This window comes from Balearica regulorum, chromosome 3, assembly GCF_011004875.1.
Source record: "Balearica regulorum gibbericeps isolate bBalReg1 chromosome 3, bBalReg1.pri, whole genome shotgun sequence".
Taxonomy (NCBI): Eukaryota; Metazoa; Chordata; class Aves; order Gruiformes; family Gruidae; genus Balearica; species Balearica regulorum.
The window spans coordinates 94,515,218-94,541,180 of record NC_046186.1 but is presented as its reverse complement, the minus strand read 5'-3'; the positions used below and the strand labels follow the sequence as shown (position 1 = coordinate 94,541,180).

At 40.4% G+C, this 25,963-nt stretch overlaps 1 protein-coding gene across 1 annotated transcript in view; it reads left to right on the top strand.

Moving 5' to 3' along the window:
* The window catches only part of LRFN2 (leucine rich repeat and fibronectin type III domain containing 2), a 157,479-nt gene extending 132,793 nt beyond the window's left edge, over positions 1-24,686 (top strand). Inside the window, exon 4 of the mRNA XM_075749029.1 lies at positions 21,900-24,686. Within this exon, the coding sequence (XP_075605144.1) occupies positions 21,900-22,818 (919 nt within the window). The 3' untranslated portion in view covers positions 22,819-24,686. The remainder of the gene's footprint in view (positions 1-21,899) is intronic.
* The last annotated feature ends 1,277 nt before the right edge of the window (positions 24,687-25,963 follow it).

Below are 25,963 nucleotides of genomic sequence, written 5' to 3'. Positions count from 1 at the left end.
AAAACTTCCTGCAAAATTTAGTTGATATTTTGCCTTTTGTATAGAAAATAACAACAATAATACAGCTTTACTTAAAAAAAAAAAGTTATTTTAACCTTCATATTGACATCTTTGAAGGACACATTTTATCTAGCAAGTATAAGGCTTTTTGAATTTCGCCTTTGCATCTCCAAACAAAGTATTCCCTTTTCCTTAGCAAGGTTAGTTTGTTAGTATATAAATCTTGTTCCTGTCGCTGGCGGTACCGTAGGCAAAGATTTAGGTCCTCACTAAGGTGCTGAACTAAAGGTTACAGGTGAATGCAACCAAAGCCATGTTTAGATATCTAGTTTTTCTTGAAAAACCCAAAGAGAAGCAGGCAAGGAGAGCTGCTCTTTGGCCTGATTAGCACACATAGTGGTAAGATTTATTTTGCTGCAATGTGGAATAGTAACGTGTGTTTTTTCCAGTGGTGCCTAATTCTGGCAAAGTCCTACAACTTCCTGTCCAAATCCATATAACCTTGTAGTGGCGATGGCTGATCACACTTCTCCACTCCTTACTATTCCATAGCCGTCCATTTACTGTCATTAGATGTTCAACTATCGAAGGCAGTATTGAGCAAAGTCTCAGTAAGACTTTTTGCTGTCTCACTGCTTTCACTGTGCATATGTGGGATCGTGCTGTAGATAATTTTCTTCTTTCTTGACACCCCTTGGGTGAGGCTAGTTTTGATGAAACATTTGGGAACCCGCATTTACTATGAACTTAGTCAGGATCATGCTCTACCTCAGGGTGACCAAGTTGTGACCTTACAGCTGCATGGTGCTGAGAAGTTTCCAGCTTTGCTAGTCCTGGGAACCCACCTCCTGGCAGTTTGCTGGTCCCCAGATCTCCCCAGTTAAGATTGGAATTATCATGCTTACCGAGATTCATGTCCATCAGTTAGTGAAACTGTGTATGTCTGCACAAGGTTAAAACCTGTTTTCTACCCCTCTTTACGTGATTTCAGTCCAGAAGCTTTCCATGTTTTAGGGTAGCAAAGGGAGTCCAGAAAAAGCCATAGAAGCAGAGATGTTCTTCCTACTTAGAGAAAGTCCCCGAGGACATGATCCGTAAGTGTTTTCCTGGCTTCTGCCATTTTCCTCTCTTCTGCTTAACCCTGGTTAAGCTTGTTGATGACAGGGGGGCATATACTCAAAAGAGCTGCAGGTTGCTTTTCAAATCAGGTCAGTTCCCAAACAAGAGATGTTATCTTGGGGAAATTTTGAAGCTAGTGCCTCGATTTACCGAAAGCAAACCTTAATCTGCCATATAATGAGACAGAACCACAAAGTAATTGATTGCTCCTTACATTGAACAAGGAGCAGATTTAAAAACTAATTAAAACAAAATAATCCACACTAGTTGGTCTCACAGTCATTGCAGCAGCGTGCAACATCTGTCTAGCGCACCCTCTAACCACCTGCCTCTGCAATGGCTATGAAGAAGCAAACCATATATCAACTCAGTTTTATTTTCTAGCCCTGTTTAAAATGGAACAAACCCTGGAATATCTGTCTCATGGGAAGTTCCAATATTGCAACATCTGTTTCTGTCAAGAATCAGGCTGAAAATTCTCCATAACAGTTGCTTTGTTTGCTTATGGAAAGAAAACTTTAAAAGTATTTCATCTGGAAATGTGGAAATGTTGCTATTATTCTCTTTGTGGATGTTATGTCTATGGGAGTGACGGCCCCATCCCCACCATACATCATGCCCCTTGGTGAGTTATTTTTCACCTGGAAGCAAAGCTCCCTAAATTCATCACATTCTCTTTGCTCTCTCTCCCATCACCACAGAGGTCTTCCTTCCCCAGATGCTGTCCCTGCTTCCAGCTCCTGCTGGGGCGAAGGCATGGTCAGTGTGTACAAGGAGAAGGGGCGGCTGTCTGTAGGAAAGGAGCAGAAGATGTGGTGGGGGAGCAGAGCGAGGGCTGGAAGCAGAGCACTCCTCACAGATGCCAGGGAGAGGAAGAGCAGTGTGGCTCTCCACAGCTTTAGCTTTCATTTCAATTTTCCTGATGAGAGACAAAAAAAAAAAATAAAAATGGATCTAGCAGAACTCCCTATTTTAACACTACCAGTGTGTTTCACACGAGGTATCCGGCCAGCTCTGCTGTCACACCACCAAGGTTTTGCTAGATGCATCTAGTGTTAGGGCCTGTAAGAGCTTTGACCACGTGGTCCAAGACACATCCAACTAATGCAAAATTCTTGTGCACTTTACACAGAGTCCCTCGGGGAGGGGATGGTTTGGCCTGAGTAATGAATCCCTCTGCCAGACAGAATCCGAACAGCTCTGCCTCGTGCAGCCGCAGCTGCAGGAGCTGAAAACCTCCGGCTGTGGTTTGTGTCCTGGGAGCCATCACGTTTGTCAGTTGTTCTCCGACACTAGCAGTAGATAACCACATTTCTCCCATCCCAGCTGCACCCTCCCCGCTAAGGTTTGCACTTCAATGAAACAGTAAGCCCCTCTCACATTTTCAGATGTTTTGCTCAATTTTCAGCGCATGATGTTTTGTCTTTTTCCTTCGCAGTGACAGCATAACTTACCAGGTGACATGCTTTGCTGTTTATCTGCAGTGCTGTCTCTTACATGTTGTTTTAATGACAGTTCAAAAAGCCAGAGAGCTACACAACGTTTAGCTAAAGGCAGAGGAATGAAGATGGAAGATACAGTATGAAAAGGATGACATATGTGAACACATAAAAAGGTGCATGAAGGCAGAGGGATCAATTTTGGGAAAAAATTATTTATTTTCCCTCCCCTCTCCCTTCACAAATATGAATTAAATGTAACTTCACTTAACACAATCCCTGTTTCTTTTAATTTTGTTCCGCTATGGACTTTGTTACAAATCAAGAGCTGAGTAGAGCTAATATAGTAAGTCACAACAGACTACTTGTTGGGACTGGATACTGGATCCTCTTTTTCCACTTGTAATTTAACCCATGACCAGACTGAGATTTCTTCAGCTTTATTTTCTACTCAGAATTATCAAGCTGGCGGTTTTGTGAGACTTTTTGCTAATTGGTGTAATTATGAGAGCTATGGCTTTTGACCTTTCCGTGCAGAGATTTTTTTTTTTTTTTAATGTTTCTGTTAGATAAATCATTTGGGACTCTGTTTTATGATCTGACTGACTGCTTATCTTTGTGCTCTCTCTTCTCATCCCACTGTTTTGAGATGCCTTTTATGATAACCATTATTTTACTGAGCATAGGTAGATTAATTTATACTTAGGATGTGGTTTTGTCAGTCAACAAGGGATGTTCCTGGTACATGTATCTCTCATATACATAATGGCAGCTACGCTTGACATAATCAGAGGTGGAAGCAACTTACCATGAGGACTCAGAGATAAGAAATGCAGTGTTATTTCCAAAGATGGGTTAACACATAGAGTTCTCTAAATATTCACTATTTTCTCTACTCCAGCACAGGGATAACATGAGGTGCTTTCTTTTGCTGTAGAGGAGGCCAAGAATGGAAGCAGAACAGCCTTTTCTGTGGGTTCCAGTCCTATTTTTCATCCTCAGAAGTTATGGAAATTTCACTGCTGTTCAGTCAGGTTTGGATAAGCACCAAAACTTTGCAGAGACTGACTATTCAAATAAATATGCAAGCTTTTCTTAATTAGGCCATTGTTAATTCTAAATATCTATAGGTAGAACAGCTCAGAAAATTTTAAATCTTTTTCCGCCAGAATGAAAAGTGAAATTATACAAGAAAAATATGTAGGAAATTATATTCTATTCTATTAACATTTTAAAAGTTTTCATTGGAAAACAAGCAGTAAAAAAGAGCTTCCTAAGTTCTGCTTTTAAAAATGCTAAGTGAAAAGGATATTTTTTTTCCTGAACTTGTGAACACTCTTATTAAAAATAAAGATGCAAATAAAACTACTTCATTTTAATATTTTTACTTTTGTTTAAATAAACGGCAGCTTCTGAGAACTACAGGAGACTTTTCTGTTACAAGTGCAGAAAAGCTCTGTTAAACTTCAGAGCAGCACTTTACGGTGTGTAGCTGAGAGTTCCTGCAGTTAGCATTTTGGCAATCTCGTGTGCCTTCTGCTTTGTTTATGAAAAAGTTGAGTACAGTTGACAACCTACACAAATAGACTGCCCGGCTCCCCAGGAGAGGTTTCTGTACCACCAAGCTCCAGTACCTAGTTTAGACAGTGATTGTGGAGGCAGCTCAAGGAGGGCTGTCCTTCCTCCTCTCGCCAGCTCCGGCGCCCAGTCAGAGCGTCGTGACAGCCGCTCTCCCTTTCCCTGGGCCTCATGTCGCAGACAGACCCGTGAGCTGGACTCACTGCAGCCCTGGACAGCAGGGCTGGCACCCCGTGTTGCCAGGATAGGGACAGAGTCTGTCTCTCCAAAGTGGTAGATTTTGAGCTCTGGCCATGCAGGATGGTGGAGCATTTAGTGACTGAGCCATTTGTAGACAATGCACTAGCCTAAAGATAGTCCAGCTCTCTCTGATACATGAATTTGTTCCACAGAGCTATCGGAAATAAAAATTTTTGATGGCTAAAATCTGCAGGTGTATCTCCGAATGATGTGACTGATGCACTACCCCCACAGGCAGTCCTTTTGAAGGCTGGTTCATGATGTTATTATACAGCTGCTTTTTGGGATAAGTCGTGTGCTTCAGAATGTGCTTCCCTGCACAACTGAAAATGAAATGACTGCCACAGATGCAGGTACTGTGGACAATAAGTGATGTCTGCCTTCTGCAAAGTGAACAACAGTGAAGAGCGCATAGAAAGTGAAAATAACCAGCCTTAAATTACTTATCTGATTTCTCCTATTGGTGATCTGGTTTTCCCCCTCTTGTGTTACATGCACGTACTAATCTGAAAACTATAGCCCGACTTGTGAAGAAACTCCTAGAGAGCTGGCAATTTTTTGTTGGCTTGGAAAAATTTATGGATTTATCTCTTCCAGGGATGTTCCATCATTCTCAAATGCTGAAGCTTTGAGTGAGTTATAGCCCTGAGGAGAGTGAAATGCAACTATTAATCATTGGCAGCAATGGGATATCCTCCATGGGCATCATGGGCCATTGTCAGTAGATCACAGAACTGCTGTTGACCTTGAATGAAGAAAAGTAAAGGATAAAGGTCATCTTTATTTCATCTACCCAACAAAAGTTTTGAAAATGGCTTGCCATGAAAGCATTAAAGATCTACTGCACAAAACACTTGGGCTGAATGATACTGGCTTCCGCCACAGAACTTTCTGATTATCAAAGTAATAGTAGAGGCTTAGAACTGAGTAGTACTACAGAAACTGTAACTAACATGCTAGGCTGAAAAGACATTGGTTTTACATTCTTCTGTGTTTGTGCGGTCCTGTGACCTTCAGAAAAAGCTTCTAAATGTTTGGGATTTTTTTCTATGTCTCTTTTAATAGTGATAATTACACACAGAAGTACCTCACAGTCACAGGCATGTTTCAAGTGGAAGTGGCTGGATACAAAACAGATGACCTATCTCTGGACACTGGGGCTACCTTCTTTTTCTTTTTACAGTCTTCCTTTTTCCATGGTGTCTTTGCATCCCCTTCAATTTCACCCAGTTGTCCTAGGAATTTTCCTATAAATAAACTCTCGATACTTGTCTTCATGGTTATCATGGCCTTGGGCACATTGTCTGTGGCCAGCTGGGCTTTCTCAAGCCTGTATCTCAGCCATTTTATGAGGAGGCATTAACTAATTCCCCAGTCATCTTGGCCAGTAACAGACTGTCCGTCATCCATGGCATTATTCTTTTTATTCCAAATCTCCGCAACCCCTGCCCTCCTCCCCCAAGTATAGAAGCTCATACCATCCTATGACTCTTCTAAAAGCAAAATTCACAACTTTAATAATTCACAATAGCTTTAGATAGGCTGACTTTGTCTCCATCCTGCCTCAAAATCTGTTGTTTGCTTATTTGTTTGGCTGTATATGCAGATGTGTAAACCATTCTTTATATTTCTCAGGCTGAAGTGATGACCTATACATTGAAATTGGAAATGAGCTGTGACATTTTAACCTTGTGGTATGAAGCAGTAGGAGGAGGTGGAGTCACCAGTTCGTCATCCCCTGAGAAATCCTTAAGATTGTCTGTCCAGTAAACCGCTGTGCTGGGGTTCAGTGGAAGAATCCCTGGATAAACTCCTCAGTCTATGCTGGACTTGGCTGTTCAGAAGGTCAGACTAGATGATCATGACTATCTGTACTGCTCTTAACATTTAGGAACCAGCCACGTACACTGGCAAGAATGTAAATGCAGTCAAACTGGCAATCAAAGTCTTCTGGTAAAGTCAGCAGATTCAATAAAACCGAACATCTCTGTGTACACGAATGGTACAATTGTATGCATTACGATTTCAATTGCCTTAACTTCTGTGAGTGTGAATACTTATTACTTTAACTGGCAGTCACGTCACAGCAGTTGTGTGCCGAATGGATCTTCTTAGGCTATATCAAATATAGGTATTACATGGCCTCACCTTCCTTGAGAACTAAGAGCCTTTTTAACTGACACGGCAGAAGGCTGCCAAGCTTTCAGTCAGTGCTTGTCTCCAAGTACCAGCCTCCCCTTACAGTCCTGAAAGTAAGGCTGATGGAAACAGTACTGATTATTTCAGAAACTCCTTGTCTAGAACTCTGGTAGGAAAGATCCTATCAAACCTTAAGCAATGTCCACAAGTGCAGAAAAAACATGGCAGGATCAAAGTCTCTATCATTGCTTGTTCCCTGGGTAAGCTATTAAGGTACAATCCATTAAGTCTCTCCTGTCCTGTTCCTCCAGAACCTTTTCAATGGATCTTATCTCAGCAAGATGTAGCTTGCAAAAAACATTTGTATTTGTGAGTAAACTGAGAAGAGGGTATTATGATACTTTGCAATGGGCTGCTACTGAGAAGGAAAAAATATTAAAATGTATACTTTTTTCTTGCTTGACTGTAGGGATGCTCTTTGCTAGCCAGTACCTTGCACGGTTGTGTCCAAGGTTCTTTTGAGCACTGCAGACACATCTCTCTGCCTTTCAGCCTGCCTTCTGTGCTGTTAGTCATTGTGGAAGAGGTTTGGTCTAGATCTGTCTTTTTAGGTGTATTGTTGTCTGGGATGGTTAGTAATCACCAGAGTAATTCGTCAGTGTCTTCCTCTTTGCTGCCTCTGCTGGTGTTATTGATATGCCTGTGTCAATGTCTCAAGAACTGCAGTGCCAGCAGGGCTGCAGCTGAGAGATTGCAGTGTCAGGTTTCTCTTAAGAAATAATCACAGACTCAGTCCAGTGGCACAGGTTTGGACAGGATTAGTGAGCACAAGCACAGCCCTAAAACACTACTGCTGATGCTCACCGAAGGAAGAGTTAAGGCATAGTGTGCTGGTGACTGGGTGAACAGTCTCAGTACCAAAAGGCTCCCTGGGGCCACTGTGCTCATCCCTATGACTCTACTCTGATTTAAACCAAGATGAAAACAGCTGATGTATTGGCATTTTTTCTGTATCATATTTTATGGCCATACTGTCCCATATACTTCCAATTCACCTTTCTCCCAGTCGTCCCGCATCCATGGTAAACTTTTCTTCCTTCCACCCTCGAAAGCGTGCACTCCTGACACCAGCCATCATCAAACTTGCAATTTCTGCTTAGGTAAGGGGTTGGTGTTTCAGTCAGGTTTCCAAGCTAGGTCCACCTTTGTCATGACTTAGTAAACTTTTGTGTGGGCAACTGCAGCAGCCATTGCTCTACCAAGCCTGAAATCTATTTTAACCAAAGCACAGAAACATCAGAGGAGCCAACTCTACCTGTATAGGATTGTCTTACAGCCAAGAACAGAGCCAGGTGTCCCTTTAACTCAGGGTAGCTGTCTTGTATTTTATAAAGGGTTTCTTTAAAGACTATTCTAGTTAGATACTTTTGGATATTTGTTAAAGCATTCTGAAGTCCTTGAAGTATTTGCCTAAAACTGTAGTGAATTCCTGTGAAATAATGACCCTTTGCTTTCATCGTGTGGATCTTAGGTTACAGGCACTTAAGGGACATGAACCTTGTAATCTGAGAAGATTGCTTTGGGATAAAATATCATGCTAACATCCTCTCAAACTGAGAGCAGCATAGAAATTTGTAACTTTGAAAATCTGGGTTTTTTCACATGATTACATGTTGCTCTCTTCAGAGGCAAAAAATTGTGGTATAATGTCACCAAATACTCCAGAATCTGAATTTCATTCTTATGGGGAGTGAGTCTAGACAAATCTGGGATGATAAACACAGAAAGAAGGATAACTTTTGTATATTTGCTTTTGCATCTTATGCAACCAGTCTGGCAGTAGAGTGGATCCAAGTTTGCTGAGTGATAGGTAAAAGGCCAGCTGTAATGGGAGTGGGCTTTTCTCTCTCGAGGAATCATGAACATGTTGGAAAGCAGTAGACAGAAAAATGCTGAACATGAGCAGTTTGAGAAAGAAAAAAAGAGATACTATCTCCTAAATTCTCCGCTGAGGAATGTGTGATAAGTGATCCATACAGATACACTCCTACAAGATAACCCTTTTTTTAGGCTGTACCATATGTTCAGGAGCAGCAATCACATTTGTCTTCGTGCTGGAGGGAGGGTGGGGTGATTCATTCCATAGCAAGGTAAAAATAAATAAAAAAATCCACAGAACAGTGGATTCAGAAATATGTCTGTGAAAGTTCTGGGACACTTCAGAGAATAGAGAGGCCAGTATCTGCAGACAAACCCACACTGCGCATGAGAAAAAAGATCTAGGTTAAAGCTGTGGGAGGCCACCATGTATTTACATTATGGAGCGAGAAACTGCACTGGTGGTTACAAAAACATTTCTGTCCATTCACCTTTTCTATGGCACTGCAAAAAGTTGCCAGCATGGTCATTAAAAATCAACTAATTTTCTGAAACATAGTTATGAAGTTTAGTCATGACAGAATGAATTCTTTTCTACTGCTGAGGTGTTAAAACCAATTAAGCATTCTTCAATATTTCACTGAAATTTAATCACCATGAGTCAAGAGTTATGCCTTCATTAGGTGCATAGCCACATGAATTTAGGACCAGACTCATCTTTGACTTGTCAGGCTAATGTGAAAGAGAGGAACACATGCGTTGTGGGGAATCATTTGGCTCTGTCTGTAGTTTCTGTTGGCTGGGATAAGTTAATTTTAATCTGCCTACAAGGCACATTAGATAGTAACTTCTCCAAGTTATGTAAAAGGCAGCAGCTCATAGAAGTTTTCTGCAGTGCCGCAGCTATCTCCACTTAATCCCTGAATGTATCACTTTGCAACCACCAAATAATGATATGTGGCACCATCATAGTAGAGCCAGTATTTCCCAAGTCAGGTCTAGGAAAAAGATCTGAAGGGGGGGGGGGGGGGGGGATGGTACAAATACACACCTGCAAAGACAGTGTGCACAGGGCCAGGAAAGGACTACACCCTAATGTCTCTTCTGAAAGCAATCCTGAATCTTAAAGTGGATAAAAAGCCCTTGAGGTGCTTGGACACGGGATTTTTCTTACCTTTATCATCTGCAGGGAAAGGCATAAGGAATGAAACAGGGCTGTGTTCTGCTTGAGATGTCTCCAGGGACTGGGGCAAGGCAGCTCCCAAGCAGACTTTAAGGACAAAAGACAAGTCTTGTTAAACCATTCCTGTTTTGCTTCTTTTGCTACCTCTTTTGGGTGAAATGTGGGCATTCCTCTTACAGACACCTGGGTACAGGCCATATCCTCCCCTCTTGTTTATTCAGAGTTGCTGTTCAGCAGGTTTGCAGCTTCATTTCTTCTGCTGGTGACTTTCCTTCCTTCTGTCATTTTGGTGTGACAGAGAAATAAGGAAGGAAGTTAAAAAAAAATAAATTAAAAATCCCTTCTCTCCAAAGCTGGGTGACTTCCCCAGCAAGAAAGCAGGAAAGGTCATCTCATCAGTCAAGATGCTCAAGTCTAGCCCTCATTCACTCCTCAAGCAGAAAGACAGACGCTGTGCCTTACTGAAGTCCTGCCACAGACTGATGGTAGTGCCTACCCAATTTCCACGTCAGGTAGACAGCACTGTCTTGGTGTGACCTAGAAAGGGAACTCCATCATCATTTAGAGACCTCGGAGCTCAGCAGCTGTGTTTCAAGTGGTGCAGAAGCAAGTTTCAGGCTCCTCCCAACCCATCCCACTGCAGAGAAGCCAAAATGTGCAGTTCTGCTAGTGGAGCACAGCTTGGCAGGACTTCATGAGGGAGTAAAGTTCTTGTCTACTTTATTCCCTTGCTCATACACTCTGAACTGCACTCCAATAATTCTGGGGTGATCATTTATTGAGAGAAAAAGGGAAAATGCTTGACTGATGGCAACAGATTTTGTTCTTTCTGGACTGCAGGTGTAAGGAACTCCCCTAGCCCATACAGTGGTTAAGGAGGGACATGCTTAAGGTACCTCTAAGGTTTACATTGGCTATTAGAAGTGTTGAGTCGAATGCCTTTATTGATAACACTCATGACAAACACGTCTGGGAAAACAGAGTCATGGAACTAACATATGCTAGAATGTAGTGCTGTCTGTGTTCTCCAAGAAGCCTGGAACCTTATATTTCTATGTAATGAATTTTTTAGAGTGTTTAGTTTACCCTCCTTTCTAGGAATGATAGAGTCTGGCTTTTTACTCCTTAGTCTTTTTGGGAGGTTTTGATGCTGCTTGATGTTATGAATCCATGTTCAGCTCATCTTTTTTGTTCCTAAACATCAATGAACATTTGGTAAATTTCTGGTACTGCTCATTTTGACAGGATGAGGACGGCATTCCCTTGTCTGATAGTAGAAGTGACAAATGATTCTGTATTCTTCAAGCAGGCAAAACTCATGGGTTTAGTATCATTGTGTATTTGATTTGCATTTTATTCCATACTCTCCTTTTTTAGCCCTCAGGGTCATTTTTGCATGTCCTACTTACTTATGCTATCTGGAGTTGCAGCAGGAAAGCTCAGAGAAGATTTTACAGAGTGAAGAGAGAGTCTTGCAGGCTTTACACTTGAACCTCTGCAGAGCAGAGCAATCTGCCAGTTTCTTCCTTCATTACTCACTGCTTTGAAAGTTTTTAAAGTGAAGATAAAGAAAAATCCATTCTTTCATCTCACTTTCAACAGTACAGGGCGCTCTTACATATATGATTCCACAGTATTTATAGAATTTTTCAATGAAATAATTCACAAGCTGTTTTCCGTTATCAGTAATGACCTTATATGGATTTCTGAAACATTTAGAAGCTTTCGTTCTACCAGTGGACCATGAAATATCCATGAGTGAAAAAACTTCAGGTATGATGAGTAATAAACGTGCTAAAGGAGTAACAAACCTAGCAGATCTGGATGTAGCTATATCAAGAGACTGATAGCATACCTAGCATTTGTTGTGGTTGGTTTTCATGTGAAAGTTTATTAACTTGCTGATCAGCTGCTCATTTTCTGAGTCTATTTGATCCTAAAACCATATTCAGAAAAACTGTGTAACTTAAGCCGTAAGTGGGTAAATCTCAGAAGCCAGGTAAAATTTTAATCAATTGGAGAAGTTGAAACATGAGAAGAAATTCTAGTCTCTTCTTAATGTCACACCATCAATCCTAAACAGATCAGTTGTGGTTCTCTGAAATAAAAGGGAGAAAACCAATTTGAGCATTCTTACATTTGTAAACTTATTTAATAGGTAACCTTGCTCAGAAGTAGGATTTAATTCCTTTCCAAGTACTTCCAAACCTGCTGTGTACTTTCCATGAGCAAGAAATAACATGAGGAGGGCCAAATACATATTTGCAAAGTATTTGGCTAGTACTTGGTAGAAAAAAATCCAATAAACGTGGCTCATGCTTTCCTCTTTGCAATGGGTTCACTATTGGGATGCACAGCCTGGTATTCTGGACTGCTTACATTCAGTTTTTGCGTCATGCCATTAGCCTATCAGATAACCCATGTCAGCTTCCTTCAGTTTTCTGGGTCTCATTCGTAACATGTAAGGTACTAGTAGACTACTTTTTAGTACACTTTGTTCATGTACTAGAACTCTATGGCACTTGCCTAAGGTTCTTTAGCAGAGAAACATATTTCTAGGTGATAACATCACGCTAATATTGGAATCTATCATTGACTTCTGCTTTTCTTCCTCATGAGGTCATTGTAAATTAAAACTTGTTTTCTTACTGGATGCATTTTACTTTCCTTTTCAGTAATGTATTTGTCACTCTTCACACAGTATGGTTTAGGTCCAGGCTCAGCTTTGAAAGAAGCAGGGCGTCTCTGGTTGCTGAGAAATGCTTTTATCTAATTTTGGTATCACAAACTGAAAGAATGTAACTGTGTTCTGGCCTTTTGTAGAGCTTTCTGAAATTCAACATCTCCTTGTCTTTCTAGCCTATCTAGTCCTTCTAGCCTTCCTTTTCCTTTATATGCAATACCCAGAAAGTGGCAAAATGTCAAACCTCTGCTTTAGGAAATGCCTTTATGCTTACATACCTGTGCTGCTTGCCTTTTTTTTTTTTTTCTTCTGCTTTTTCCCCCCCCAGGAGACAATGGTTTTGACTATTAGTGATTTTTTACACCCCGTGTTCTCATTCTGCGATTGAAAAAACCCCATTTTTTCCCCCAATGTTATTGCAAAGCCACCCTGAATCATCCTCTTTACCTTATGCATTGTCGTGCATGTTTCACAGAGATTTTTGTTGCAAAAGATATTCTCCCTCTTCTGAGTCAGAAATTAAAAGCTTGATGGTTAATACTAAAAGTTTGTTATACAAACTTTCCCTTATTGTTTTTCAATGAGTTTTATTAATTTACAAGAAGGAAGCAATTCTACCGTATCAATTTTACATAGTAAAAGGTATTTCCAATGTTTTCTGAGAGGCTAGAGGGTTGGGTCCTCAAATAAACACTTTTTCATGTTTCTAAATATTGGCTATGTTCTTCTCTGAATATAGGTATACTCTAGCTGTACCTTTAGTGACTTGATATTTCTTTAGCTCATTTTTGGAGAATTGGCAAATGCAGTTCTCCCTTCCTCTCCACTGGTAATTAAAGTCATTTTTTCAACTTCATAATGAAAGAGATGCTCTAGATTCTGGTAGCTAACGATTCCTGATCTCTTGAGACTATCCATGACAAATTCAATCACTGAGGTGGGAGAACACTTACAAGATATGTGATAAAACTTTTTAATAATGCATAAATTCTGTCTTAAACTGATGTTGAAACATATTTTTTTTTTATACAGACTGATATATCAGTGTATAAAGAGTTTCTATGTGTAGTGAGACAACCAATTCACTTGGTAAAGAGTCATAAGACTCTTTCTTTTGGTTGGACTAGTTAAAACAGTCCTGTCGGCTGTTAGCTGGCAACACACTTCTTCCACCTGGGGACAAAGATTTTTGTGACAGAAAAGCCTGAAACAGCGCACTGGAGTTTGCTTTGGCCAATCAATTACAAAACATGGGTGAACATAACTTCAAACAGTGCCAGCGCATTCTGTCGTTTCAGCACAACCTTCTGGAGATAACGTTAGCCTGTGTGGTAGGGAGCAGAGTTTCTGCAAGAGATAGGAGTTGCAACCTAGCATAAGTGCTCTGCATAGTAAGCATGAATGAAATTGCCAGTAAGTCACTGAAGATCCTCCTCTTCACCTCAGCTCACATGAGCTCTTACAGAAAAAGGGGATGGGCAACTGTCAGCCACTGTAGGATCCCAATCAGCTGCCTTTGATCTTGTCATTACAATTTGCACAGATTTCACTGCCTGGAAAGAAGTGGGAAGCCCCACTTGTACCTCTCAAGCAAGTATAGCTGAGTCTCACAGCTGTGCTCTGCCAGGAAAATAGCAGAATCCCTTTTGCAAATTAATTTCCTCTGAGCTCCTAAATATGCTCATTACTTCTAAAGTTGCTTCTCTTCTGGGAACCTCTGTTGATATGGTAGGATGACCTTTTCTGGTGTACCTGTCCAACTCTGCATAAAAGAGTTCAAAATTATTTGAGTCAGAGAGAATAAGCATGACACTTTAGCCAAGTGGATGGACCATTTGTCTATTAAAAACTGGGAAAAGAGTGTCCCAGGTCCCACACTCTGCTTGACAACTTCAGCACAACTTTCATGGATAACTTTTATCTCTTCCTATCTTTAGAAATCAGGTAGTTGTATTGTGTTGTTGCGACTACCAGTAGAATAACTTAACTGATTTTAGATATTTTTTTATTAATCTCAAATTTACTGACTGGCTTTTTGAAACATTGCTGTGAATTATGATAGCTTTCTAACTCTACATTAACAAGATACAGAGTGACTTTATTGGTATGGTTATGCATTGTTTCCATAAATACTGCAGCTTCACATTTACTAACAGAAATATTATGTGGACTTTCAATTACTCTGCTAATAAGCTTAAATATGTTTTAGTTGGATTTGAATTAGTGTTAAGATTTTTTTTCCTGATGCAGTTAGTATCTCAGATATATTGAGGTGAAAGGTGTTCTGTGTGCAGCTGAATAGCTTGGGTATGACTGGATTTATCTTTTGTGCTGTCAAATGTTTCTAGGGTATGTCTGCATTCCCTTTAAAGATAACATTTAATGATCAGGGCACTGAATGCCTGCTGCTGTCAGGTCCACATGAAAGAAATGATAGCATAGATCAGGGAGCTCGAAAGTCTAATTTTGTGTTGTCATACCAACATTAACCAAAATGAGGTTGTTCCAGTGCAGTAGCTTGCACCTGGCCAGCTGCACTGAGCACCTTTATTAACTCAGGGCATTACGGGATGGTTCTGGTGGTCTTCATTCATTCAGATGTGCCTCACCAGTTCTACCTGCCTGTGGCTCCCGGTCGTTTGCAAGAATCTGGTTGGCACTAATAGAGAGAGGAGCATTTCCTCTTAGAGCAATGGCTAATGGAGGGGAGCAGAATACCTTGTACCACGGTTCCCCTTTCTCAGCCTTGTGCAGCAATATGTCCCCTAGAAGCCTATGCTTTGTTCTTCATCTGCTAAATAACTTCAGTGCATCCCCAGGGGACTCTGTTCAGCAACCTATCAGATATCACCAGAGATTCATATTCTCTGAGCTAGTAGCTTAATATTTGGTGGGGGTTTTTTGTTTGTTTGTTTGTTTGTTTTTTCTGGTTTATTTTTTCTGTTGTTCCCCCCCCCCCCCCCTTTCCCCTGTAGCACAGAGGATATATTCATTACCAGTATCTCCCTGGTTCACCATCTTGTGACAGACATATCAATTGCTTTTGGCTCTGTCATCTCTTCCCCACCTCCCACCCCACTTTTCCAAATGAGCAGAAAAGAGCATAAGCAAATGAGGAAATAATAGTGAAGTGATATGTACTACGTGTTTCATTTGACAAGACAGATTCTCTGAAGGGCAGCTGGATGCATGAGTGATGAGGAGACAAGATTCAGAAAAGCAGGAAGGGATTTGTGTTTAATAATAAATGTTACATCTGAAGGCAAAATTATGATTGTATGTCATAAACCCCCCAAAAACTAATAAAATAAAAAATGCAGGAAATTATTCATGCTGAGTTGAGTTAGTGTTTACTGATCAAGTCTGGCTACCTCCTGGTATTATCTGACATTTCCTTATGTTGACATGACTGACAGAGGAATTACGCCTTGTTGCTAATACTAACAACTCTCTTTTTTCCCAGAACACCAGAAATACAACTGTCATTTTTTCAAGATGCAGGTCACAGTAGGTCTCTGTCTTTCTCAGATTCTTAGATTAAAAAATCTTGAATCAGGTACCAAAAAACTCTGAGATTTCACACAGTAATATACTTGGTACTTTGTATTTGTGTTTTTGATTCCTGAGGCTTTAGGCTGATCTGAAGATATATATTCAAGGGTTTTTTTGAAAATTGAAGGGTCAGAAATTAATCTCTATTGTTAGCTTACTTAATTTTTAATAACATTTTAGATTCTACTTTCATTCCACGACTGCAGAAACTGGGGTTTTCTGGGACAAAAACACAGCAAAAAGTAACAAGAGTATACACCATAAAACTTTCAAGGAAATTACAAAAGTTGGCAGCAGAGAAGAATGCCAATGGTGCAGTCCAAATTTGTCAATTACTTGTTCTTGCTCCCAGGCAATACATCACGTGTGGCATTTTCACTGCAATTTAGATCCTTCTAGTCTTCCTCTGATCTTTTTTTTGCCCTTTTCTCCAGCCTTCATAATATCTGCCCACCATCCGAACTCTTTCCACTGCCTTGATTCACTTCACTATCTTTCTAATTGTCTTGGTTTTTGCTGAAAGTTCTTCGCCTATGTTTGATTGCACTCAACCATATATTGAGCTGTTTTTGTGATCTTGGTCCCCATTCAGTGGCCACCTAAACTTCTTCCATCATTTTGATGATCGCCACGTGCCTGATAGTGCCCTGCCAATGGCTGCTTTCAACCTGTTTATCTTTCTATCATTTTCTGCTGCTCTGACACTGCCAGAGCGACCAGTGTTCATTATCCTCTTTTCTTCTTGCATTCTCTCTCACTTCAACCTTCTCTTCCTTCTTCTTTCCTTACCTGTCCTCAGTGAAATAACTTACTTTATGTGCGCCTTCTTCAGGCAATGAACTCATCCTCTGATTACTCACTCTTGTTACACGCTCTTTAGCCAAATTTTCTCCAGTATGCCACCACTGATACTTTCCCTCTTCCCTTTACCATCCTACTTTAATCTCACTGGGACTGAAGGTGAACGCTCCACCTGAAAAGTAGGACTCTATCAGACCCTTCTATAATACTTTAAAGGAAGATTAGCTAGAATCATCGTTTTTTCAGAATTACCTGTGAAACTGGAACAAAGGAAAAACCCCAAAGATTTTAAAATAGGGGAAAACTTATTGATGAAATAAATGAATATTTTTGGCTTGAGATTTTCACTGAAAAATGAAAATTGGTCAGATTCCAGTGTTAACCTTTTCTGGATCGATTTCTAGTTCTGAGAGCAATCAGGGTAATATTTTGCACTTATGTGGATTCAACTTTGTGTAAGATGGAAGTTTAAGAATAAGAATGTACAGTGAAATTGATATTTTTACACTAAGGCATTACTCTACAGGAAAGTTAGCGTGCTAACAAACTGGAAGACGATTTTACAGAACACTGTCTATTTCACCCTGGCACTCCTCTTCCTTTTCCCCTCTTCATTACAAGCTATAGTGCATAGTGACAAAATTTAGCACTACTGATTAACAGTTACTTCATAATTAATGTATAGGCTACAGCTGCGCTGGTAAATTAATGAGGGCCCAGAAACATCCCTATGCACCAGAACCCTATCATCTGTACTGTTAATGTCTTGGTACAGTTCTTTGCATACTTTTTCCAGCACGGTTCAGGAGTTAATATTCCAAGGGCTATTTTTGATATACAGTTTTCCGAAGTCACTCTGGAAGACAAGAGAATTTACCGGCAAAGACACGGACTGTTTGTTGTGAGGTGTTTGTAGTGGGACACAGCATGTAGACAGAATCTTACAGGAAGAGTTTGGGGTGAGCAGCTTAGGCACAACAAAGCAATTAGGCCTTTTTTTTTTTTTTTTTTTATCCCCAGATACAAGCATTTAATAAATTAGCATGACTTTCAATTTTAAACTCCTAGCGCTCACTTCAAAAGAAGAAATTGTATTGCAATATAGATAGTATATAGCCCTGGATAATACTAAAAAAGACCACAAGAAAAGCAACATAGTCTAGCAGGACAGTATAAAACTGAGTCTTGGGAGTTGCAAGTGCCTTCCCAAAGGAATTGCCTTGAGGGCTCCCTGCAAATTCTGTGATTAAAGCAGTTTCAGGCTAAAACTAGATGGTATCATACCCCTCTTTTGATGGAGAAAAGGAACAGAATTGCCTAGCCAATTAGCCTAATCTGTCTTTTCTCTAATTTGTCTGTTTTGCATAACCACAGTATTAACCAGCAGTTCACTCTTGCTAATCCCCAGTGCTACAAAGAAGAAAAGAACCCATTTGTATATTACAGTGTAATCATAACATCTACTAATTTCCTCCCATACACTACAGGCCTCTTTTGAAAGGAGATTGCTGGCATTATCCCCATTTTATAAATGAGGAGACTTACAGTACAGCAAAATGATTTCTCAGGAACTGAGAGTTACTGATAAAGTAGAGCCTGATATGAGTGTAGCTGATGAAGTAGAGAATAAAACTCAGGTCTCCTAAATTCTCAGCACAGTTCACTCCTTGCAAGCTTCAGTGCTCACTTGCATCTGGGATTATGAGCAAAGTCCACAGCAAATCTTTTTCTCCTGCATTTCTAAGTGATTTATTTTCTAATTTTCTTAATATCACCACACACTGAAGTGAGTAATTACAAAATTGCTTGCTTTCCAAATGTTGTGTCTACAAGGACATAACAAGGACTTTTTAGTGGTGGTGGTAGAAACTAAGATTGACTTCAAAGAAGGGTGCTGGCACTATCCTTCCTTTTTCTAAAATGGGCCTCATGGTGTCATTTTGATGCTTTCACAAAATATGACATAAATCTGTGTGGATTGAAGGGAATGTATTGTTTGCGAAAGTCCTGCAGACTTTCATCTCAGGTTCATGGCTCTTCATCACACATAAACTCTCACAGAAGCATCTGTCTACTGCCGTTCTATTTCAGACACTTATGCCATGCCCTAGTCCTGGCCATAGGACTACTCCTCTTCCAATAAGTGATGCTATTGTGCCAAAAGGTGAGAGAAGAGAGCTTTTTTGTAAATTAAGAAAGTCAGTTGTAAGACCCCCTATGCTCATTTCATTCCTTAGAGGCAAGATTTTCAGAGAGGTCAGAACCATGTTCTTATATGAATAGTTTTCCTTGAGGTATTTTGATCTTCAGATAGGAGTCAGAAACTAGCATAAGAATCAGGTAACAAAATCCTGGTACCAATGTAGAGGAGATTTGCCTGCTTCTCCTACCCCAGGGAAAATAAACCAGAGGAGAAAGATAGAAATTACTGTGTCTTATGTGTCTGGACAGTGAAATTTCCATAAGGAGATTTTAAAATTTCTTCTTGTCTTAGCTAGGACTACATTTACACTTACACTGTTAACGTATTTGAGTATTCGTTTGCTTTCCCATTCCTCACCGTTCCTGGGCTTCTTAAACTGTACACATCAAAACCTATCATAATCTATCATTAGTTCAAAAATAAGCAAGTGTTTTGCTAGTTGATCTCCTCTTGCAGTTAGTCAACTGTTATTCTCTTTTTTCCCTAAAAAACGGTGAGTATTAAATTTAGATCTCTGTTCCTCTTCTGTGATAAGAAGCATCTCTGCAAGATTGCACTGCCCTGAAGAGCAAGTGGACAATATCAGGCTCCTTGCGTCAAGATACTGCTGCAATTAAGTATGTTTGCTGTCTGAGGGCTAACAAGTGAGCATGAGGATCTTCTGTTTCAAAAGCTAACTTTTAAAAGCTGTTTTTGATCACCAATGAACCAGGCTATAGATTCTTGCTACCTGAAACCAACTTTCTGTGTTTAGCTGATGAGCTGACTGAACAAAGCCTTGCAGCTTTGAAACCTCTGCCTAGACATGGTTTTAATGACCCCTTTTAGTTCTGCAGCAGCTCCTAGCTATTGAGTCCCAATGGCAAGGCACGGTGGTCCGTGATTAATGGTGCTAGATGTACAGAGCAGCCATGAAAAGACTCCCCCTGTTAGGCAGCAAAGCAAAGATTGAAGTGGCATCTTGCAGCTACCTGTGTTGGGGACAATCAAAGAGTCATCAATATCCCAGAGTGAAAATGTGTCTGCATCGATTTTGGGTGTGCAGAACGTTAAGAGATGTCATCTATCATAGCTGACTGGCAGCATGTGTGGGGAGGGTGGGCTAAAGCATGGAAGAATGCCAAAATAATCTCACAATTTGGCAACTTCATGAAAACAAGATCGTCTTCCCTGTGAGCTAGAAAACTGAGTCTGAGATTAATTACTTGACTCGCAGAACTCTTGAACTTGGTGCTTATTCCTATGCTCAGCTGTTCTTTACAATAATATTAATTTGAATATTTTACAAGAACATTCAAAGTTTATTTATGGAAACATCCAAAATTCTTCATTTTAGATGTATATGGAGAGTTGATTGCTTTTTCCATAATTGGGATTGCAACTGTGATCTTTTATAAAGCTATTATTAGTCCCAATATTATCACAGCTGTAGCTTCCAGGACTGATTGAGTTTAGAAATGACTCAGTTTCTTTTAAAGGCTAAGATGAGCTTGTATGGCAAGTTTCAATAGAGTTAATCTGGCCAAGCTTTAGGACTGGTGGTGGCCTCACTGCTGTACATTTAAAAATGGACTGGCTTTACATTTCATGCCACAATCACTACCTGTCAGTCCTTGAAATATTCCAGGCAGTTACATTTCCTTGGAAGCTTTTGTGTAATCGTATTTGAAGAAAACAAGTTGTAAATGATTGAAGTTTTCAGTGTTCACTCTAGATAAATTGGCATAGTGTGTTGTGCTGAAAGACTGTACTTCTATGTGTGTAAGATATGTGCAAAGCTATATAATATGTAAACCTAGGTGTTTGCTGTTGGCTTGGAGAGAATACAGAGGTGTCTCTGTGTTTCAGAGAGTGCAAAGCAAAAGGAAACATTCTAAAACATGGTGCTACACCTCTGTTTTTCAAGAGTTATGACCCAAGTCCAAGACCTAATTTATAGGGCTGACTATTCTTTCTGCTAACAGTGCTACTTGCTTCTAATGAGATTTCACAGTGAAATAATTTCTGAAGGACTTATGCACTGCAGAATTTTTTAAGCACGTGACTGGGAGTGATGGTGGAAGTGGAGTATAGCACTGTATTCCACTAATGTGCTGCAATTTTCACCAGTTTGAAGTGGGGGTAGACCATGTTCATTCCCATCTGCTAATTTTGAATACTAGCAATGCTCTAATATTGCATGAGTTCAAATGACTGCTGAAGTTTTGTGGCAGCAAAGAGTAATATCTATAAATGACAAAACTTGGAGCAAAGCTTGGGCTTAGCTATTTAGTTTTCGAAAATGGATTTGTATTGAGTAGAATTTTTATATTTTAAATAAACCTTCCTGTTTGCATCCCTGCATTTTCCAGCCTCTCCTCACACTTCCACAGCCCATACTTCTAATGCCAGTATTTCTTTTTCACTCACACAGAGGAAGGTGGTTGCAGGGAGAAATTTCTGGCAAAGAAGATGATAGCTAGATTTCTAGGAGATATTTTCCACAGTAGGGAGTAGGAGGATGGGGAAAGTAGGTGGGTGAGTGAAGAAAGAGAGAGAAGTGGCAGCCTGCCTTGCATTCTCAGGGAATGAGAAAACTAAATGTAGCCCCTTGTCTTCACAAGGTAAGCAAGCTTCTGACGTTACACAGTAAATGGTCAGGCACTCATGAAGCAATGTGACAACTGCCAGGTTCAGACTTAGAAAGTGCAAGGGTCATTTGCACACTCAGAAAGAACTGCTCTCTGTAGGCACCTATTTTTATTCTGAGTTATTTGTTCAGGTTTGAATATATTTAAGACTAGGACAGAAGCAAGTGAGGAGAAAAAAACCCTGGACTAGTTTGGTCTGATTTTTCTTATTCCCTTTATTGCACATCTGAGAGATGGCCCTCAAAACTTGTGCATTACTGAATGCCGGGATGTTGGACTCACAGGAGCTGGGAAGCCTGAACGCTTGTTTGAATTTTATGGCTCTGACTACTCTCTGCCAGTACCAGCACAGTAAACATCACACTGTTCTTATGTCTGTTCTCTCTTTTCCATTAGTGTCAAGAGTAACCAATTTTTTTCTCTCTCTTTTTCTTCTTCTTTTTTTTTTTTAAAGGATGATTCCAGCTACAAACAAAGCCTTTGTTGTAAACAACCTTGTTTCTGGAACAGGCTATGACCTCTGTGTCCTGGCAATGTGGGATGACACGGCTACGACCCTTACTGCCACCAATATTGTGGGATGCGCCCAGTTCTTCACCAAAGAAGACTACCCTCAGTGTCAGTCGATGCACAGCCAGTTCCTGGGTGGGACCATGATTCTGATCATTGGAGGCATCATTGTGGCAACTCTGTTGGTATTCATTGTAATACTCATGGTCCGCTATAAGGTCTGCAACAATTCCCAGGGGAAGATGTCTAACGTCAGCAACGTCTACTCACAGACAAATGGAGCACAACCAGTTCAAAATGGAGTCTTGCCCCAGGTCAACCCCAAAGTGGTGGTGAGAAATGAACTTATGGAGTTTAACTGTCAATCTGCACGGAGCAGCATCTCCTCTTCCTCCAGCTCTGCGAATAGCCGTGACTGTGATGACTACAGCCTCCAAAGTGAACAGGGCACATTGTCCAGTAAGTGGAGGCCCCCTTCCAGGTCAAAACACAATATTGACCGGCTAATGGGAGCTTTTGCCTCCCTGGAACTGAAATGTCAGAAAAAGGAGGAGATGACAGACTCCAGAACTTCCACAGTGGCCCGCCACTCGGACAAAGAGCCACTGCTGGGCCAGCCGGAGTCCAAATTTCGCAGCCTCCTCATGTTGCCTCTGGAGGGCAAAACTAAACGTAGCCATTCTTTTGACATGGGGGACTTCGCCACATCTCAGTGTTGCACCTACCCAAAAAAGATAACAAACATTTGGACAAAGAGGAGCCTCTCGGTGAACGGCATGCTTTTGCAGTATGATGACAATGACCTAACAGGGGCAAAAGGGACTTTCGGGAGCTCAGAGTGGGTGATGGAAAGCACAGTGTAAATATCAGTGTCTCCCCCCCTCCTCTTCTCCCCTCATGTGTTATAAAGCGTGGTTTGCTGCAGAGCCATGCATTTGGAAAGAGAGGGGAGGAAATATTTTCAGTTGTACTGGCCAAAAAGATAGGTAAATAGATAAGTAACAGGGATACTAAAAGAGAAAGAAGGTCATGAAATGTGAATAGGCACGTATGGCACCATTCTTGTCTGGCCCCAACTAAACCATGCGTGAATGTTTCAAGGAATTTACTAGTTGTATTTAGCATTGCTTTCCAAAAGTTACTCAGACTCTTGGTGAACCATCACACAAGATTAAACAAGGAGGATGAAAAGAGGTTTAACAGCACAAATTTAATTTTACAGGGTTTCTTTTTTTTTACTGTTTTTTTCTTTTTTCTTTTTTCTTTAAAGGGCACCTCTTTCTTTTCTTTTAACCACAGAAATACACTTCTGTGGATCTAAGACTGGTGCTAGGATATATCTGGTTGTCATTGCAAGTGACTTTCTCAAAAGTACAGGCAGGGCATCCACAGGGACAGATCAGAGCAAATTGTTCAGCATAATCTCATGGTGTTAACTGTGACAACTGGGAAAACAACACTTGTTGTTGAGTGGGCTTTTGGTTGGGATTTAATGATTTCTGTTCTGTTTTGCCTTGTTACTGATTTTGAGTTGTTTTTTTTTCCCCACAGCAAAAAGTATGTTTCCATGCACTTTTTGGTTTTGTTTTCAGTCTCATCAAATCCCCCAGATGAAAGGAGGATATGTACAAAGGTCAAATTTTTGATGTACTGTATAACCCACCTCCAATGCCACCCCTTTATGTCCTAGGAAAAATTAAATCGAGGGGCTAATAAATTTTTTAAAAATCATCCTCTTTCTTCCATCTTCTTCATAGTCTCTGCTTGTCAATGCTCAAGGCAGATTGCAGCAGCCATTGATATCTGTAGGGGTGTTGCTATCAAAGATGGGAAAAATAGTAATCAAGATTTCCTATTAAAGGATAAATAAAGGGAAAACAAAAGTGGCGCCCGTGAACTCTCCACATTATGAATACCAATTGCTTCTGGCAAAGGTCACACTGTCACTCTGTTCAACTGTCAAAGAAAATACAGACTTTCACCCTATTGTGACAAAAGCTCTTTGTCTGTACAGTCGCCATGATAGGGCTTGACTGTATCAGTAGCATGTAAGTTTTTGTGTATTTCAGGGGATTGGGTATGTTCCCGATTAGCCACAGAAACCAAGTTAAATTTGGGTGTCTCAGAGCAGGGGGTCTCCCATGTGTCCCCTGCATTACAGATTGCCCTTCCCCAGTCCCCGGCGTACTCCTGCCCCCCCGCCAGTCTCTCACCCTCACTAAGGTACTTGCTAACTAAGAACAGGAGCTCTTCAGAGCTTGTAAACTGATTCTCAGATTTGTTTTTGGGGGGCATTGCTGTGGTTGTGGAAATGCACATGGCTCACACTGCTGACTTCATTGTCCTTGACGACTTTACTGTGATTTCCAGCATTCTGGTGGCTAGTGCAACTGTCCTTTTATTTGTTTATTGATTTGTTGGCTCCCAATGATCAGCTGCTGGGAACCATTCTGAAATTGCACATTGTTACTATGATTTTGTAAAACACATGTGGAGAAAGGGTGCAAGGCACAGTGAAAATAACACATGAAAAAACTCTATGTATATTTTTTTTAAAGGTGCAGAGATATATTGTGACATGGCTGTGTACTTGATCTTGTATTTGTCACGTTTCCTACTTGGAGTTTTAGAAAATGACATCCCTGTGATCAGAATATTTTTTTCCTTTATTTTCTTTTTTTTTTTTTTGCTACAAAATGTACAGTAAAAAACATTCCTGGGGAAAAGAAAAGTACCTGCCTTTCATTTATTTGCTGTTCTGTGGTCTGCTTTGAAACTTAAGTAAGGAGCAGTAATTACTTTGTAAATTATCTTGAAAATTTAGATGTTCGCTTTCCCGTTCCCTCAAGCTATCAGGATTTTAGGTATAAAGTAGGAATCAAGAAATACAGACCTTTTTGTAATGCATGAGAAAAGATCCTGTAAAAAGGCATTTCACTTCTTTTTCTGTGGTTACATTTATACAGATCTATATCACTAATGTATTTTAAACTCTGATCCAAATCTGCAGAAATAAGAGGAAGACTTTTTAGGCTTGGGACCTGACTTTGTAGATTTTTGCTCAGAGATTATTGCTCACCACTGATATTAATATGTTCAAAAGAAATCCAGTCAAACTTTGTTTGCAACTTCTTTCAAAGTCTCTGGTTTTCTCATGCTTTCCAAGAGAAATGACACCTCTAGTGCCAGAATCTACATCATCCAACTGTCCAGATGGCACCTTCATATTAACCATTAATGACATTTACATTTATGTTGCACTGAAGACTCTTAAAGATGTTCATGTAATTATTTCTTTTCCTTGTTACAGGGTGGTGCGGTTGGACTTCTTTATTATGTTGCTGCTTTGCTTTGAACATGACATCTGGGTTGTTTTTAATTTAGCTGTTGAGTTCATCATCAATATTAGTAGCATATGCACCCATGAATTTTCAAAAGCAATATCCTATACTATTTTCTTTGAAAAAGGAAAACATCTCTTTCATTTTCTCATGCAAGATTAGAGGAAGTAAGCTAACAGATGCTATTTTAAAATAAAGGATAGTTGCCAAAGAACCCAAGTAATAAAGTCCACAATCTAACAGCTGCATTTATTACTGTTAAGCATGATTTTAATTCATTTAGCTTTAGTGAATGACGCTCAATCCTCATTAGCCAATTTGCAAATACTGAGCAAAATGAGACAAGCACCCAGCAGTTCCCTGTGGTGCTCACAGCATTTGGGAGGACTCAGGGACTCGTAGGTGAGGCAGGGAGCCCCACGGCAAGCCAGCAAGTGGCCAGCCCCGAGAGAGGGATGGAGCCAGCCCTATGCCTGGGCACCTCTTGGGTTGTGATCATCCTTCAGGTGCCACCAGCCACTGCCCTGCTCACACAGCCGGCCAAGCAGACCTCTGCAATTACCCTGTGGCTTCCCCTTTACCACTTTGAGAGCTGCTGAAGACAGCTCTTGTCTTTCAGGTTACATCCTGAATCCGTGCCCTAATTGCTAATGCAGAAGTGTGACCC